This window comes from Chiloscyllium punctatum, chromosome 3 (assembly GCF_047496795.1).
Source record: "Chiloscyllium punctatum isolate Juve2018m chromosome 3, sChiPun1.3, whole genome shotgun sequence".
NCBI classification, from domain to species: Eukaryota; Metazoa; Chordata; class Chondrichthyes; order Orectolobiformes; family Hemiscylliidae; genus Chiloscyllium; species Chiloscyllium punctatum.
In genome coordinates this window covers 52,296,960-52,313,938 of record NC_092741.1, presented here as the reverse complement: position 1 = coordinate 52,313,938, position 16,979 = coordinate 52,296,960, and the positions used below count along the sequence as shown (strand labels likewise).

General features: G+C 37.5%; 1 protein-coding gene across 7 annotated transcripts in view; it reads left to right on the top strand.

Annotated features, from left to right (window-relative positions):
- Nucleotides 1-16,979, top strand: part of cep162 (centrosomal protein 162) — a 122,136-nt gene that overhangs the window by 13,441 nt on the left and 91,716 nt on the right. For all 7 annotated transcript variants that reach the window (XM_072553333.1, XM_072553314.1, XM_072553295.1 and 4 more), the window contains 5 exons: nucleotides 1,905-2,042; nucleotides 2,845-3,031; nucleotides 7,697-7,773; nucleotides 8,899-9,038; nucleotides 11,029-11,056. In XM_072553333.1, coding sequence (XP_072409434.1) covers nucleotides 1,905-2,042; nucleotides 2,845-3,031; nucleotides 7,697-7,773; nucleotides 8,899-9,038; nucleotides 11,029-11,056 — 570 coding nt within the window. The remainder of the gene's footprint in view (nucleotides 1-1,904; nucleotides 2,043-2,844; nucleotides 3,032-7,696; nucleotides 7,774-8,898; nucleotides 9,039-11,028; nucleotides 11,057-16,979) is intronic.

Genomic DNA, 16,979 nt, shown 5'->3' with positions numbered 1-16,979 from the left:
CCATATCCCATAAATGAATAAAAGAAATGGGAACAACCTTTATGACTCTATGATAATGCCTCTATCTCACATGTCAAGTCCCCTGAGAATCTTGTATGTTTAAAAAGCCATCTCCCATTCTTCTAAAACTACTCCACCTCATATGTCTGTCTCTCCCTACCCTTCTCTGGACTGCATTCAGTGACAGTATATCTTTCAGTGGCCCAAAAAGTATTCACAGTATGTTTGGTCTGACTAGTGACTTGTTTAGTTTTAGCAAGATGTCCTATGTTTATACTCTGTTCCTTTTGAAATAAAGGCCAACCCATTCAATTTGCTTTCCTATTACTCTCTCAACTTGTATGCTAGGTTTTGAGATTTATGCATGAGGACTTCCAAAACCCCCTCTGTTGTAGCTTTCCTCTATGCAATAGATATCCCTTCTTATAAAGTGCATAGTGTCACATTTTTCCACATTATATTCCATCTAGCAAGTTTTTGCCCAGTCGCTTTACCTGTTTATATCTCTACCTAGCTTCTTTCTGTCATCTCCACCACTTATTTTGCTACCTATTTTTGAAATATTTCAGTTTTGTGCATTTAAATCTGTCTTTATGTGAATTAGGTTAGATTAGATTACTTACAGTGTGGAAACAGGCCCTTTGGCCCAACAAGTCCACACCGACCCGCTGAAGCGCACCCACCCAGACCCATTCCCCTACATTTACCCCTTCACCTAACACTACGGGCAATTTAGCATGGCCAATTCACCTAACCTGCACATTTTTGGACTCTGGGAGGAAACCGGAGCACCCGGAGGAAACCCATGCAGACACGGGGAGAATGTGCAAACTCCACACAGTCAGTCGCCTGAGGCAGGAATTGAACCCGGGTCTCTGGTGCTGTGAGGTGGCAGTGCTAACCACTGTGCCACCATGCTGCCCCACTTTAAATTCTTTAAAGTAGGACATCTTGTCCTTCATATAACAATTCTTTTTATTTTTCTTTCATTTTCTTTCTTTATGTTGTTATTAATTGAGTTTAAAAAAAAATTAAAGGATTTATTCAGACAGTCATATGAAAACAATTTTCTCTGATTAAAATAATTCAGATCAAGGGGGCATTATTTAAAAAATAGTTATGATGTTTAGAAATTTAATGAAGAGGTGTACAAATCTAGAATTTATTTTTCAAAAGTATGGAGGTGCTAGGTCAGTTACAACTGTCAAATGTGAAAAATAGATGTCAATAAAATTTTTAAAATACGAGTGTCTGACTAAAGTTCATTGACCTGCATTGTTAAGTCTATTTTACTCTCCATACATGTATGACATGTCAAGAATCTCCGGCATCTTCTGTTTCATTTTGGATTTCCAAAATCCGCAGTATTTTGATTTGATATTAAATAGTTTTGATGCTGTTTGACTCTAATAGTTTTTATTTATTGTCAAGAAACCGGTAGTAAAAATAGAACAGATTTCCATTTCGCTCATTCCTCAACCTGCAAAAGGGAATTAATCCAGATTTATGCAATCAGTTCTCACAATTGTTTTTTATAATTGTCGTTTTGGTAAATCTGCATGTCACATGCATTGAGGGCAAAATTACTTTTTTGAGGTGTTAAAAACTGAATGCTTTATAGATAGAGTCTTCCAAAGGCTCGGGATAGCAAAAGAACTACTTCCTCAGATTTGTATTCCAGCACCTTGAGTTAAAGGTAAACATCATGTTTGGTCTTCAGCCTTTTGGAATTGTTTTCAGTGATTTGTGTGCATGGACACCCAAACTATTTTGCTTTCTCAGTTTCTGGTTTCTAGAAATGTTATTATTTTGATTTAGGTAATATCAGCATTCACATAGTGAAAAAATATGTCTACTTTGCACTAAACCCACTTTCTTTCCACCTTTTCTTGGTAAAACGACAGATGTGCTGGGAGTCAATCGGAGCTTTCTCAAATCACAGAGATTCTCCCAGTCTATTGCAGAGATTGAAGAAGAGCAAAACCAGAAGGAAAGAGTGAGGACGTCTGTATCTATCAGTCAAGACAGTTTGGAACCAAACGGTATGAAATAGTTTGTGAACTTGTTTTAAAAAAAACTGAAATGGGAGTAATATGGAAGACAATGTGTATATTCATTCTGCCGTCCAAGAACATCCCTCCATGCTTCAATCTTTTAATACAATATCTTTGATTTGTTGTAACATTGAAATTAATTGAATCTTAATGCACCTAATATTAGATACAAGACAAAAGCATGGAAAGAAAAGTGATTTATTGCCTTCAATGATGAGAGGAGGGTTCTTTCAATTTAATAAATTGTAGATTATTGTTTAAAATGCTTAGCTTTGACATTTTCAAGTGGAAATAGTTGCTATTCATGTGTAGAGAACATTGAATTTGCTATATTCAAAAGGAAACAATGTTTAAAATAAAAATGTAAATTGAGCAGTGTTCGAATAAATTAATTGGTCTGATATACATTTTTTTTAAAGATTCCCTACAGTGTGAAAACAGGTAGTCACTGAGGTGGGAATCAAACCTGGGTCCCTGGTGTTGTGAGGCTGCAGCGCTAACTACTGAGCCGCCATGTACTGGAAAATAGTTCTATTTGTACAAATATGTGCTAAATATGCTCCTCTCTAATATTATGCTGTCATTTTTGTGATGCTGTGAAATAATTTTACCTCACAGTAATGCAAAAGTGGCAATTAATTTAAATGTAATACTTTTGCTGAATTCATTGTGATGTATAATTGGCTTGCAATATATGGTTTGTGATTTAAACAAGGGAAATAAATGCTTAGTAGAACTCCATTACAAAATACTCTTCAAAGATAACTGATGTTGTTTTATTCATTTTTAGACTCTGCAATGGCATCAGGACCTCGGCAAAGTACTCCTGGAGTAGGACTGGATACACTTGAAGAGGAGGAAGAGAAAGAGAAGTTCTTTGCTAATCTTGAGAAAGGAGCTTCCTCTACAATTGACTATTCGAAACTAAACAAAGAACTTGAATCCACAGATTCAATACCTCTGGCTACTCTGAATCAGTAAGAAAATTCTCTAAGGGGAACTGCAAATGTTCTTCAACAATATGAGACTTGGAGTGTTATCCCACAAGTGTTATTTATAAGGCCATAAGATGTAAGAACAGAATTAGGCCATTAAGCCCATGAGTCTGCTCCGCCATTCAGTGAGATCATGGCTGATCTAATAATCATCAATTCCACTTACCTGCCTTTTCCTTACGGCACCTGATTCCCTGATGGATTAAAAAAAACTTGTCTGTTTCAACATTGAATATACTGAACGACTTAGCCTTGACAGCCCTCTGCAGTGAAGAATTCCATCATCACCATCTTTCGGAATGAATTAATACTTGTACATCTTTGTCTTAAATTACTCCTTACTCTGAGCCTACGCCCTTTGGTCCTAAACTATCCATCAAGGGAAAATGACTTCATTGCACCTACTAGTCAACCCCAAATGTATCATATATTTCCATAAGATCTCTTTCTTCTAAACTCCAATGAGTGGAGACCCAGACCTAATGACCGCTCCGTGTAAAGAAATCCCCGCACACCTGTGATTTATCTAGTGAACCTTCATGTGTCTTCCTCAAATGCCGGTATATCTATTTTGGAATTATGGTTTTCTTTGAATAAGGTGACCGGAACTATTCAAAGCATTTTAGATCTGGTCTATCTAGTACTGTGTATATTTTTATCAAGACTGTCCTATTTTTATACCTATTCCCTTTGACATAACAGTCAACATTTCATTTCCATTTGCTATTATATGCTGAATTTGGATGCTAGCTTTTTGTGATTTTATGCACGAGGACCCGGAATGGGGGAAGCTTGGTGGCTCAGTGATTGGTACTGCTGCATCACAGTGCCGGGACCGGGGTTTGATTCCAGCCTCTGACAACTGTCTGTGTGGAGTTTGCACATTCTCCCCATGTCTGTGTGAGTGTCCTCTGGGTGCTCTGGTTTCCCCCCACAGTCCAAACATGCGCAGGCTAGGTGAATTGGCCAAGCTAAATTGCTCATAGCATTCAGGAATTTTTAGTTAGGTGCATTAGTCAGGGGAAATATAGAGTAGGGGAATGGTTTGGGTGTGATACTCTTCGGAGAGTCGCTGTGGACTTGTTGGGCCAAATGGCCTATTTCCACACTGTAGGGATTCAATGAATCTCTAACCCAGAATTGCTCTGTGTTGCAGTTTTTCCTCCATTTAAATAATATCCTACTTTATTCTTCCTGCCCAAATGCATAAGCTCACATTTTCCCACATTAAATTTAATCTGCCAAGTTTTTATGCCCACTCAATTAACTGGCCTATATTGTACTGAATACTCTTTATCATCCTTACCACTTGCCTCCCTCAAAATTGTCATCTGTAATTTCCCTCCTCTAAGTACAATAATTTCCCTCATCTAAGTCGTTAATATATGTTGTGAATAACTATGGATCCAGTAATGGATCCCTGTGGAACTCTATTAGTTACAGGTTATCGTCCTGAAAATACTCCCCTTATCTCAATAATCTTCTACCTTTTTTAAAATCCTAAAATGTTACACTTTTTGCTTGTTGCCTCGGGAAGAATTCTAATAAAATTATCAAATGTGGTTTCTCCATCATGAAGCTGTGCTGAATTTAGAGTCACACAACATGGAAACAAACCCTTCTGAAAATGTGTTGCTAGGAAAGTGCAGCAGGTCAGGCAGCATCCAAGGAGCAGAAGAATCGACTTTCGGGCATGAACCCTTCTTCAGGAATCCTTCCCATATTCTCATCCAAATCGTTTTTATATAAATGTTATACAACAATGGGCCAAGTACTGCTGGTCATAGGCCTTTAGTCTGAAAAACAATCTTTTGCCACCACAATCTGTTGTATCCAATTGGCTAGTTCTCCCTGAATTCATGCTATAACTACTGACCAGTTTACCATGTGGAACCTTGTAAAGGCCATGCCAAAGGCGATATAGACAATGTATACCATTCTGTCATCATTTATTCTTTGATTATGTCCACAAAAAAAATCAATCAAGCTTGTGACCATGATTTTCTACACACAAAGCCATGCTGACTATCCCTAATCATCCTTCCCTCTCCAAATGCACGTAAATCCTGTATCTCAGAACCCACTCTGTGAGTGGCACAGTGGTTAGCACTGCTGTCTCACAGTGCCAAAGACCCGGGTTCAATTCCCGCCTCAGGCGACTGACTGTGTGGAGTTTGCATGTTCTCCCCGTGTCTGCATGGGTTTCCTCCGGGTGCTCCGGTTTCCTCCCACAGTCCAAAAGATGTGCAGGTCAGGTGAATTGGCCATGCTAAATTGCCCGTAGTGTTAGGTAGAGGGTAAATATAGGGGTATGGGTGGGTTACGCTTCGGCGGGTCGGTGTGGACTGGTTGGGCCAAAGGGCCTGTTTCCACACTGTAATGTAATGTAATCTAATCTAATCTAAACTTACCTACCACTGACCTCAGACTCCTTGGTGTCTGCATGATTTTATTATGTGTTTCTAAATGCTGTGTTATTAGATCCTCTTTAATAGACTGTAACATTTTCTCAATTACAGATGTTAAGCTAACTAGCCAATATTTACTTGTTTTTATCTCCCCTTTTTTTGAATAAGGATGTTACATTGGCAGCTTTTCAATCCTGTGGAACTGATGCAGAGTCTACTAATTCTTGGAAGATTATTACAAGTGCATTCGCCTTCTATGAGGCTGAATCCTAGGATATTAAAAGGGAATCAGCCAATGAGATCTCGGGGATTTACAAAACTTTAGCCCCATTATTTTCCCTTGGATCGTTGATTGATATTGTTTCTATTTTCTCTCCCATCCCTTACTTGCATCTGGTTATTCTGTATTTTTGGAATGCTATTTGTATTTTCTACCAGGTAGACTGATGCAAAGCATTTCTTCACCATCTCTGCCATTTCTTGATTTCCCCATTATTATTTCCCCAGTCTCATTATCTAAGGGATCTGTGTTCCCTTTGGCCTCTGTTTTTCTCCTTAGATAGTCAAAGAAACTCTTACTTGATGTTTTAATGGTATTTGCTAGTTTACCTCCATTTATTTTCTCCACCTTTTTTTTGATTATCATTTTTGTTGGCTTTTACAACTTTTCAAATTCTCTGACTTAGTATTGATCTTTTTTCAGGCTTTGTTTTTTCAGTTTGATCCTATCTTTAATTTGTTAAGTTAACGATGGTTGATTTATTCCCTTCCCTTCTTCATGACCGGAATATTTCTTTCCTGTGAGTCATGAAGTATTTTCTTATATACCTGACATTTTCATCAACTGTCTTTTCTGCTAAACTCCTTTCCTAGTCCGCTGCAACCAACTCTGCCTTCATCCTTTTTGATAACCCTTTGTTTCAGTTTTGCACAGTTGTTTCCAACCATATTTCTCCCTTTCAAACTTAATGCTAAATTCTATTATATTATGATCACTGTTCTCTTGGAGATCTCTTACACTGAGGTCATGTATTAAATCTGTCTCATTACACATTACCAAATCCAAAGTAGCCTGATCCCTTGTTTGATCCATGACATATTGTTCTAGGAAGCTGCCCCAAATACGTTATATAAATTTTTCCTCATGGCTACCTCTGCTAATCTGATTTTCCCAATCTATATGAAGATTAAAGCCACCCATGATTAGCGTACTGTCTATTTACATGTGCTCATTGCCTCCTGATATAGTCTCTGTCCTATCGTTTATCTACTGTTAAGGTACCTATATGGTTTACTTCCACCAACGTCTTCTTGCTTTCATTTTGTGTTAGCACCCTCCATGTGGATTTTGCAAATTCTGGTCAAAGATCATTTCTTGCTATTGTATTTATTCCATCTTGTACCTACAAAGCTAACCTGCTACTCTTTCCTTCCTGTCTATCCTTTCAAAAGTCACTTACTCCTGAAAATGTAATCCCCAACTTTGATTTCTTGTAACACTGTCTCCTTAATGGCTATAAGATCATACTCATTAACTTATTTTTGTGTCATTAATTCAATTACTTGTTCCAAATACTACAATTATTTAAATAAAGAGCCATTAAATGTGGTTTTTCTTTCCAAATTTTATCCCCCATGGCCCTATTTGCTGCTGTTTTTCTATATTTGTACACACAGTCCCTTCCTATACCACTCGAGGTATCATGACCTTATAAGCTGCCCCACAATGCTGCCAAATCCATTTTGCATTGTAAGCCTACATATCTCCTCCTCTTCATCTTTGTATCATTCCTCACTAAATTTCCTTTATTCTTTGAAAAGGGGAGTAAATTAGAATACTGTTACACTTCATATACTTTGTAAATGCGACAGCATCAGTCTTTGTAGATGTTACTCTTTGAGAATGCTCTCCCTTGTTGCAGAGCGTTATCTGTCTAGGCTTTTATTTTCCATGCAGGACCAATTATATACATAATATACAAAGTGCAGAATTTTGTAAACATAATTTAAACAGAAATTCAGTAATCACTTTATCTTGTAACAGCACATGTCAATAATGAAAGCATTGTACTGGTCACAATGTTCTAACTGTTATCTCAAATTTCAGCTTCCAAGTTTGTGAAATACACTGCAGATAGTGAGCACCCCATTCAAAATTGTAATATGTCTGTTCGACTTTGCGAAATACCAAATTCCTTTCAATTTTAAGAATCTAGTTTTATCTCTTGATTTTTATTAGAAATGAAAGCAGACTACAAGTACTGGAGATTGAGGGAACAAAGGAGGAGGATGAGTCCAGACCTAAAAGCATCACAGGTATTGCTGTTAAAAGTGGAATATGCAACACTTGTGCCTGAATCTCCTTTGACATGACTACAAAAAAAAAGCAGTTATAGCTAGCAGTGTTTTTATTTTATTCTCTTATAAAAGAGAAGAGATATGCTACTGTTGTTCAAAAGTAACATGACTGCATTACAATAGAATAATACAAGGTTTTAACATTTAGGCAAGTTGAAAAGCATAAATTTAAGATCACCACATAAAAGCAAAAGGGAACTTTAGAATGTTTTTTTTCCAGTGAAGAAGTTGTTAAAATATAATGTGTTGTTGATTAATGAAATCCACGATGGTCTTTAAAAAGGAATGGGATAAATTAAAATGAATGTCGCAAGGTTTGTGAAGGTTTGTAGCTCAGGTTGAGGTTTAGGGTGTAGGTTTGCTCGCTGAGCTGTAGGTTTGATATCCAGATGTTTCATTACCTGGCTAGGTAACATCATCAGTGGCGACCTCCAAGTGAAGCGAAGCTGTTGTCTCCTGCTTTCTATTTATATCTTTCTCCTGGATGGGGTTCCTGGGGTTTGTGGTGATGTCATTGAGCAAACCTACACCCTAAAATGAATATGTGTAAAGAGCAGAAAAATGGAACAAATGGGTAATTCTTTGAGCAAGGTGGCAAGGGCTGATAATTTGCATTTGTACTTAGATGATTTTATGAAATTAATTTTTACAAATAGTAGAAATCCCTGTTGTCTTAAACAATAACTGTATTCTTCAATGTGGTGCAAAACATCATATTAATAAGTATAACAACTGAATGCATTGTCGCAATTAATTTTGCAAGAACTTTTGTGACTAGTTTATAAATTGTTTTCATAAATTATTTCTATAATAAAATCTGTAAGGTTGTGGTATTTTGTGGCCAATAAGTATTTATATTGTTGGTGTTGGCAATATTTCAAGTTACAATATTCAACTGACTGTGCTTTGTCTGTGGAAAACTAGTATCATAGTATTGATTGCTATTCCACATTTGTATGTACAAATCCTTTTAATTGTAGGTCATTTGAATTTAGAAACTTGTTTTCAGATGTATGTGAAATAATGTACCTGTAATTTGGAATTGTCCACATAGTTAATATTGTTCTAAACTTTGGATTTCAGCGTCAAGATGTTACAGTGATGATTTTGATGATTATTCTGATGCCAAATTTGGAAGTGAAGACTTTGGATTAAATGACAACATATTGAAGACTGAATGTATTCCAGAAACTGTTGAAACTGTGAAGGAGACAAAAGAGCAGGTACTGTATTTATTTTGTAAGCTTGATGTTTGGAATGAAAAATTCTAATATAACTTCATTTACATAGGCAATTAAATTCTTTTTCAAAATAAAAGTCTTCTTGGGGGGAGAAACAAAAAGTGCAGTTTGTCGAAGACCAGTGTTTTGTCTAAAACAGCAAAATTCTGCTTTTGTGAAACAGATTTTTTTCGCCTGACATCACTTCAAGTCTCTCACCTACAAAGCCAAATGGGATAAAAAATAATCTAGGTGTAAATTAATCAATCTCTTCCCTATGCTGTGTACCATTCATTAGATTTATTGAGGGAGGCAACAAACTGGTAAAAGTTCAAAAATCTAATTGAATAATGTAACAGACATGAGAAGTCAAATGGCCTGCTGCCTTTTCTGTTACTGGCAGGACCTTTTTAGGGGTCTGAGCAACATGGGCTATGTTAAAATATGTCGCAGATTTGGACAAGAAGTCTGAGTCCCAACTCGATTGTCAAGATTATTGTATTTTGTTTTTTATGCTTTTCACAAGTGACGCGGCAACACAAAAACTTTCAACAAGGCATCTCTTTTGTTTTCAACAGTGTTCGAATTCTGTAGTATTTGAATGAAAAAAAAATTGGGAATATGTGAGAAGGCCAGATAATTGAAGGGCAAATTAGACCAAATAGGTCAGGTTCAACGAGCAAATCTTGGGTCGAAGAATCTATAGAGTTGGTTGAAGGCAAAAAGCAGACTATGCAGTTAAATATTTAATGACTGTGAATCAGGAAATTCAATAACTCTATAAAAAGGCCTCAGACTTCAGTTATCATGTTTGGGAGGCAGGTCATGTAATAATGTTATTTGAGTGACTAGTGGTCTTGAGTTCCCCTTGCAACTCTATTTTCATTTAGCCCCCTCTTCTTATTTCTCCTTCATTTCTGGTAGTTTACATTGCCCTTAACAGGCTTTACATGCAAACATCTGATTGGGTATGCTGGTGATCTAATGGTGGCAGTTAATAGCTAAAAACAAAAATGTTTGGTTGTGTGAGCGCACTTCTGGATATGTGATTTGTAAAAATGATATAAGTAAAAATTATTATTTCAGAATAAAACAGTAATAAGGAGCATAAATGAAATTTATTAACGAGCACATTTTGTATGGTTATCAAAACTTGGTGTGATAAACATATAGAAACATCTGCCAGACTTGGTGAAGGAACAACAATTGCATTCTGATTCTATGACAGGGAATTAATATAATAGGTTAATAAGCTTCACTGTGTTAATTTATGATTTGAGCCTGCTGTTTCATATGTTTACAAGCAATAACTAGAGGCTATCGATTAAACCTTTGATGGCAAAAAGAAGAAATGCTTACACTGATAGATTAGTGAGAAAAGATGGGAGGAGTTTTCAGTCGAGTACATGGACCAGTTGAGTTGAGAATCGTGTTTCTATTCTTTTCTACTTGTGTGATTGCCTTGAGGGTTGCTGTTTTGAATTGCTCAGTATGGATGACCATGCCTTAAGCATGTGTTTTCAAACTCTGAACTTCCCCCTCTTAATTGCTCTGACTCAGAACTCTCTTCTGAAACCTTTTCAATGTTCATTAAAGCCTACATCTTTTTTTATTATTCCCCTTGCTTTTAGCAATTTGTCCTTGTATCACTTTTTATGTGGCTCTGTTTCAAATTTTGCTTTAGATTTTCCTACAAAGCATCTTGAGGTGTCTCATTATGTTGAAGGTGCAGCATAAAAATAGTTTGTGTAGATGTTGAATTTTCAAATTACTTATTCCAATCACTAATGGTTCTTCTTTTCAGTTCTTAAAACACATCATATACCTTCTTCCTTGTACATATTTCTCTAAGAAATATCCTTAATATCCCACTCTTGGAGAAACTTGGATCAGGAGTCATTTGAAAGCTTGGTCTAGAATAAAAGTTTTAGAACTCTTTCAAACACTAAATGCAGCTTGGAATAATCAAGATTATTTGCTATTTATTTTTAAGGAAGCAGAGCCTGGTATGCTAGCAAAAGGTAAGTGCTCTCTTTGTTTATGTACATTTGAAGAATCATTTATGTCAAAGAGCACTGTTTTAATGCTTTTGGTCATCTTTTAATGTTTACTGATGTAAGGATTTATTTTCAAACTGAATTCTAGCAGGTTTCATTAACCATGAAAATATGGGTCCAATTTTAGTTTGTTGTGGCAAATTCTATGCTACGTTCGTCCTGGATTCATTGTCTTGTGCCTTGTGTCTTCTGATTACTATGCATTGTAAAGCATACTCAGGATCAGGGCCCAAGTTTATCATAACAACTCAATGTTTTATGATCTGTAATATCGAAAGACAATTTCTTTCAAACCTCTTGCCATAAACATAAGGACATAAGAAATCAGACTCTGAGTAAACAATTCAGTCTCTCAAGCTTTCTCCAACATTTGATATCATCATGTCTAAAGTTCTTGGCCTCAACTCTACTTTCCTGCCCGCTCTCCATAACGCTTTAACCTATTACTAATTTTAAAATAGGTCTATCTCCTCCTTAATGCCCTAGCAATGCCCCACAATCTAGAGTAGTGAATTCTGCAGATTCACAATGCTTTTACACAATTAAGTTTTCCTCATCTCTGTTTTAAATCTGTGACCTTTTATCCAAAAACTATGACCTTTTCATTCTCGATTTCCCCATATGAGAAAACTTCCTTTCAGTGTTTTCTTTGTCAATCCCTGTTAGCATCTCATATGTCTTGATTAAATGTCCTCTCATTCTTCTCAATTCAAGACAGTTATAGGCCTGAACTGCTCAATCTGCCTTCATAAGATAAATCCCTCATCTTTGGAATCAATCCAGTGAACCTCATTTGAAAAGCCTCCAATACATCTACATTCACCTCAAGTAAGGGATCAAAACTGTTCACGATAATCTAGGTGAGGTCTGACTCTTGTGTAGTTGCAGCAACACTTCCAGAATTTTCCTTTCACAACAAATGCCTAAATTCCATTTGGCTTCCTTTATTACCTGCTGTCCCTGCACTCTAGTTGGGTGCAATTGATGCAAGCAAAATGGAAAGCCTCACACTTATCTGTGAATTTTCCCCACACACGTATCCACATCCATTTGTAAGTTTCTTATTTCCATGATGCAACTTGCATTCCCACCAATTTTAGTGTCATCTGCAAATTTGACTATGGTACTTTCTATCCCTAGGCATCCAAGTCATGGATATAAACTGGAAATAATTTGGGCATGAGGATCGAATCCTGTGGCACCCTGTTATCCATGATGTCTTGCCAACTTGAAAAGGACCCATTTATTCCAACTACCTGTTTTCTGTTTGTTGGCCAATCCTTTGTCCAATTAATAAACTACTCCCAACCCTAATGCTCTTACATTGTTAATCTTTTGTTTAGCACCTCATCAAATATCTTCTGGAAGTCCAGAAATACAACATCTGCGGCATTCCTATTATCCTGCTTGTTTCACTTTCTAAGAATTCAAGCAAATTAGTCAAACATGATTTATTCTTCATAAAACCAAGCTGACTGAAGGATTGTATTTTGACCGCCCAAGTGTCCTGTTATTAATTCCTTAATAATGGATTCTAACAATTTCTCAACGACGCTTGTTAAGCTGACTGGTTCATAGTTTTCCACTTTCTGCCTTCCTCACTGTTTGAATAAAGGTGTCATGTCGGCATTTTTACAATGTCCTGCAACCTTTCCAGCATCCAAGGAATTTTGGAATATTAAAACCAAAGGATTCACTGTTTCTGTTGCCATTTCCTTTAAGGCCCCAGGATGTAGGCAACCAGGCCTTGGGAACTTGTCTGCTTTCAATCTCAATAGTTTGTTCCGTACTTTTTAACATAGTGGTGATGATTGTTCTAAGTTTCTCTCTTCCTATAAATTCAGCATGACTTGTTTCTATTAAGTTGGCATTCCTCCACAATTATGCTGTATTCTCTCATGTGCAATTCTGGCAATTTTCATATTCCCACTTCCAAAGCTTAATGGTGCTTTCAACCATTGTGTTTCTCTTCCATGAAATTTCCATGGAATGTTTGAAACTATTCCACTTTTCCTTTATTCTCAAACTTAAGACACCTTCTTAAATCTCATCTTTCGAATAATTCAGTTACTATCCCTGTCTTTCTAACCATGGATTGGTATCTATTTCTCTATTTGTCTAATTTCTTTTGTGAAATTGCGTAGTATGTTTGAATATTTTTATATTTGTGTAAACCTTTGCCCTTTAAGACATAATATTAATTTCATACTTACCGAAATAATTTGTTTTTGCAAAGTTTTTTACTCAAATGTTTTCTGCTTCCAAAGGGAATGTTACTTAACAGGGGAATGTTCCACAAAAATAATCCAAAGGTTCTCTATAAATTGATCATCTTCATTTCCTTCTGGCAGAGGTGAAGAGTGATAAGGTTGAGAAAGCAAACAGATAAAGGATAAAATGTAAATTACCAGAAATATGAAACAAGAACTGAGAGGCTCAATATATATAACGTGTCAATCAGCATCTCTGGAGAGAGTAGTTAAGGGTTCACTCTTATTGCTGTTCAGAATTAAATAGTAGGGGCAGACAATGTCCTCGTATCAGATGATAGGGGATAGGAAGTATATAAACAAGTATCACGCAATCAGCGATTGATGTTACATCTGATCTACAAGTCAGAAATAAGGGAAGCCATAATGGAGAACAAAGATATGGAAGAACCAATTAAATACATATTTTGGTTCTATCTTCACAAAAGAGGACGCAAATAACATCCCAAAAATGTTGGGGAACACTGGGTCCTATGAGAAGGAAGAACTACAGGAAGTCAGTCTTAGAAAGGAAATTGTGTTGGGAAAATTGATGCATTTAAAGACCAATAAATCCCCAGGGCCCAGTAATCTATATCCCATAATACTCAAGAAAGTGGCCCTAAAAATAATGGATGCATTGGTGGTCAGATTTCAAGATTATATAGACTCTGGATCAGTTCATATAGATTGTAAGGTGCCTAATGTAACCCCACTATTTTAAAAAGGAGGTAGAGGGAAAACGGGGAATTATAGACCAGTTAGTCTGACATTAGTTGTGGGGAAAATGGTAGGTTAGTGCTTGGAACCCAGCTATTCATAATATATATTCATGATTTAGATTTGGGAATAGAATGTAATATGGTCAATTTTGCAGACCACATAAATCTGTTTGGGTGAGTGAGCTGTGAAGAGGTGCTTCAGTGTCATTTTGGAGAAGTTGAGTCAGTGGGCAAATGTGTGGCAGATGAAGTATAAAGTGGATATATATAAGGTTATCCATTTTGGTAGCAAAAACAGGTAAGGCAGATGTTTATCTGAATAGTAATAGATTGAGAAGTTGAGGTGGGGTGGGGGGGTGTGCAATGAGACCTGGGGTGCCTTTGTACACCAGACACCAAAAGTACACCTGCAGGTGCAGCAGGCGATGAAGAAAGCAAAAGGTACGTTGCCTTCATAATGAGACAATTCGATGCAATTGTACAGGGCCTTGGTGAGACCACACCTGGTGTATTGAATGCAATTTTGTTTCCTGACCTGTGGAATGATATGAAGGAAGTGTAATGAAAGTTTCCTGGAATGATTCCCGGGATGGCAGGACAGATGTATGAAGAGAGACTAGATTAATTAAGACTATATTCAGTGAAGTTCAGAAGAATGAGGTGTGGGGAATCTCATAGAATTCGAGCAAAACTTGATGTTCCCAATGACCATAGTCCAGAACCAGGGGTCCACAGTCTAAGGATACAGAGTAGGCAATTTAGAACTAAGATGATGTGTGAGTTGGTTAATTCTGTTGCCTGGACAGCTGGTTTGTGATGTATAGTGATGCTAATAGAGTATGTTCCATTCCCACCGACTGAGGTCATCACGCAGGTTCCATCTTTTCAACCTTGCCCCTCACCTGAGGTATGGTGATCTTCAAGTTAAGTTCACCAGCAATTGTCTCTCTAAGCCTACCAAATCTGGTGGAGTTTCTTGAGATGGTCAAGCGTTTGGAGGATGGTAGGGCAATTGATTTTGTTTATATAGATTTCAACAAGGCCTTTTGATAAGGTCCCAGATAGGAAACTGATAAGGAAGGTGCAACTTAGTAAGATGGATCCAAAATTGGCTTAGTGACAGGAGACAGAAGGCGATGATAGAAGGCCATCTGTGTGACTGGTACTCAGTATACAGTGGCCTATCACAAGACTCAATGCTGGGTCTATCATTGTTTTGATATTCACAAATGATGTAGGTGAGAATGTGGGAAGGATAATAAGTAATTTTGTGGATGACACAAAGATTGACTGAGTTGTTGACAGTGTGGAGGGAAGAGTTAGGTTACAGGAGGAAATAAACTGATTAGTCAGATGGGTGGATTAATGGTAAATGGAAGTTAACCCTGAGAAATGTGCGTTGATGCACTTTGGAAGAAAACAAAACAAGAATGTATTCAATGAATGGCAAGATACGAGGAATCTCCGATAAACAGAGGGATCAGCATGAAGGTGCTGATCCATGAAGGTGGGGCAGGACAAGTTTTAGGCTTCCTAATGGCAAGCATCCTCAAAGCCTTATCAGTTGTGGCATAGATTATAGGAGTAAGGAGGTCATGTCGGAGATGTACAGAACTTTTGGACAGGCCACATCGGGAGTACTATGTGCAGTTCTGGTTACCACACTATAGGCAGAATATGATTGCTCTGGAGGGGATGCAAAGGAAATTCACCAGTTTGTTGCCTGGGATGAAGCATCTCAGCTAATGAAGAGAGATTGGATGAGCTTGGAGCAGGGAAAATTGAGGGGGTGGGATGGGGCCCGATAGAGGTGTATAAGATTATGAGGAGCATGGACAGGGTGGATAGAAAGCAGCAGTTCCCCTTACTTGAAGGGTTAATTAACAAGGGGGCATAATTTTAAAGTGAAAGGCAGGAGGTTTAGAGGGGATTTGATGAAAAGCTGCTTCACCTAGAGGGATGATGGGGGTCTGTAATGCGCTGCCTGGTATGATAGTTGAGGCATTAAAGTTCACAACCTTTAAAAAGTCTTTGCGTTCTTGAAGTGTCATAACATTCAAAGCTAAGGGCTTAATGTGGGAAAGTGGAACTAGTGGAGATAGTATTATATTTTTGGCGGTACAGATTTAATGGGCTGAAGGGGTGGCACCTCTTGATGGCATCTCTTCTGTACAATTCGATAGTGAAGAGAAATTTCTTCACCTAAGAGTAGTGACCCTGTGGAATTCTCTGCAACAGAAAGCACTGAATGTTTCAAGAAGGAATTAGATAAGATCATTTTGGCTAAAGCAATCAAGGGACCTGGTGAAAAAGCAGGAACAGTAGTTGGATGACCATCCATGATCTATCATATTAAATGTTGGAGCAGGCTTGAAGGGGTGAATGGCCTTCTCCTTTCATTTTATGTTTCCATGTTCCAGCTATCAGTTAAGAAGCAGGGAAACTAAAGGATTGAGATATTTAAACATTTTAAAAAAGCAAGGAGCATGAAATTATCAACAGTGGTCTTAGAAAAATGCAAATTAAAAGGGATCATAGAATCATAGTGTGGAAGCAAGCTATTTGGCCCATCAAGTTCACAACTATCCTCTGGACAGTATCCCATCCAGATCTCCTCCACCCCCTGACTCTTAGCCCCCGCAATCCCTGTAAACTTGCATTTCCCATGGTGAATCCACCTAACCTATGTATTTCTGGACACTATGGACAATTTAGCATTGCCAATCCACCTTACCTGCACATCTTTGGACTGTGGTTAAAAATCATAGCACCCGGAAGAAACCCATAACGACACTGATGGAATGAGCAAATTGCACACAGATGCCCAAGGGTGGAATCGAACCTGGGTACCTGGTGCTGTGAGGCAGCAGTGCTAGCCACTGTGCCACCCCATGGAAATTCAGAAAATTTAAAGAT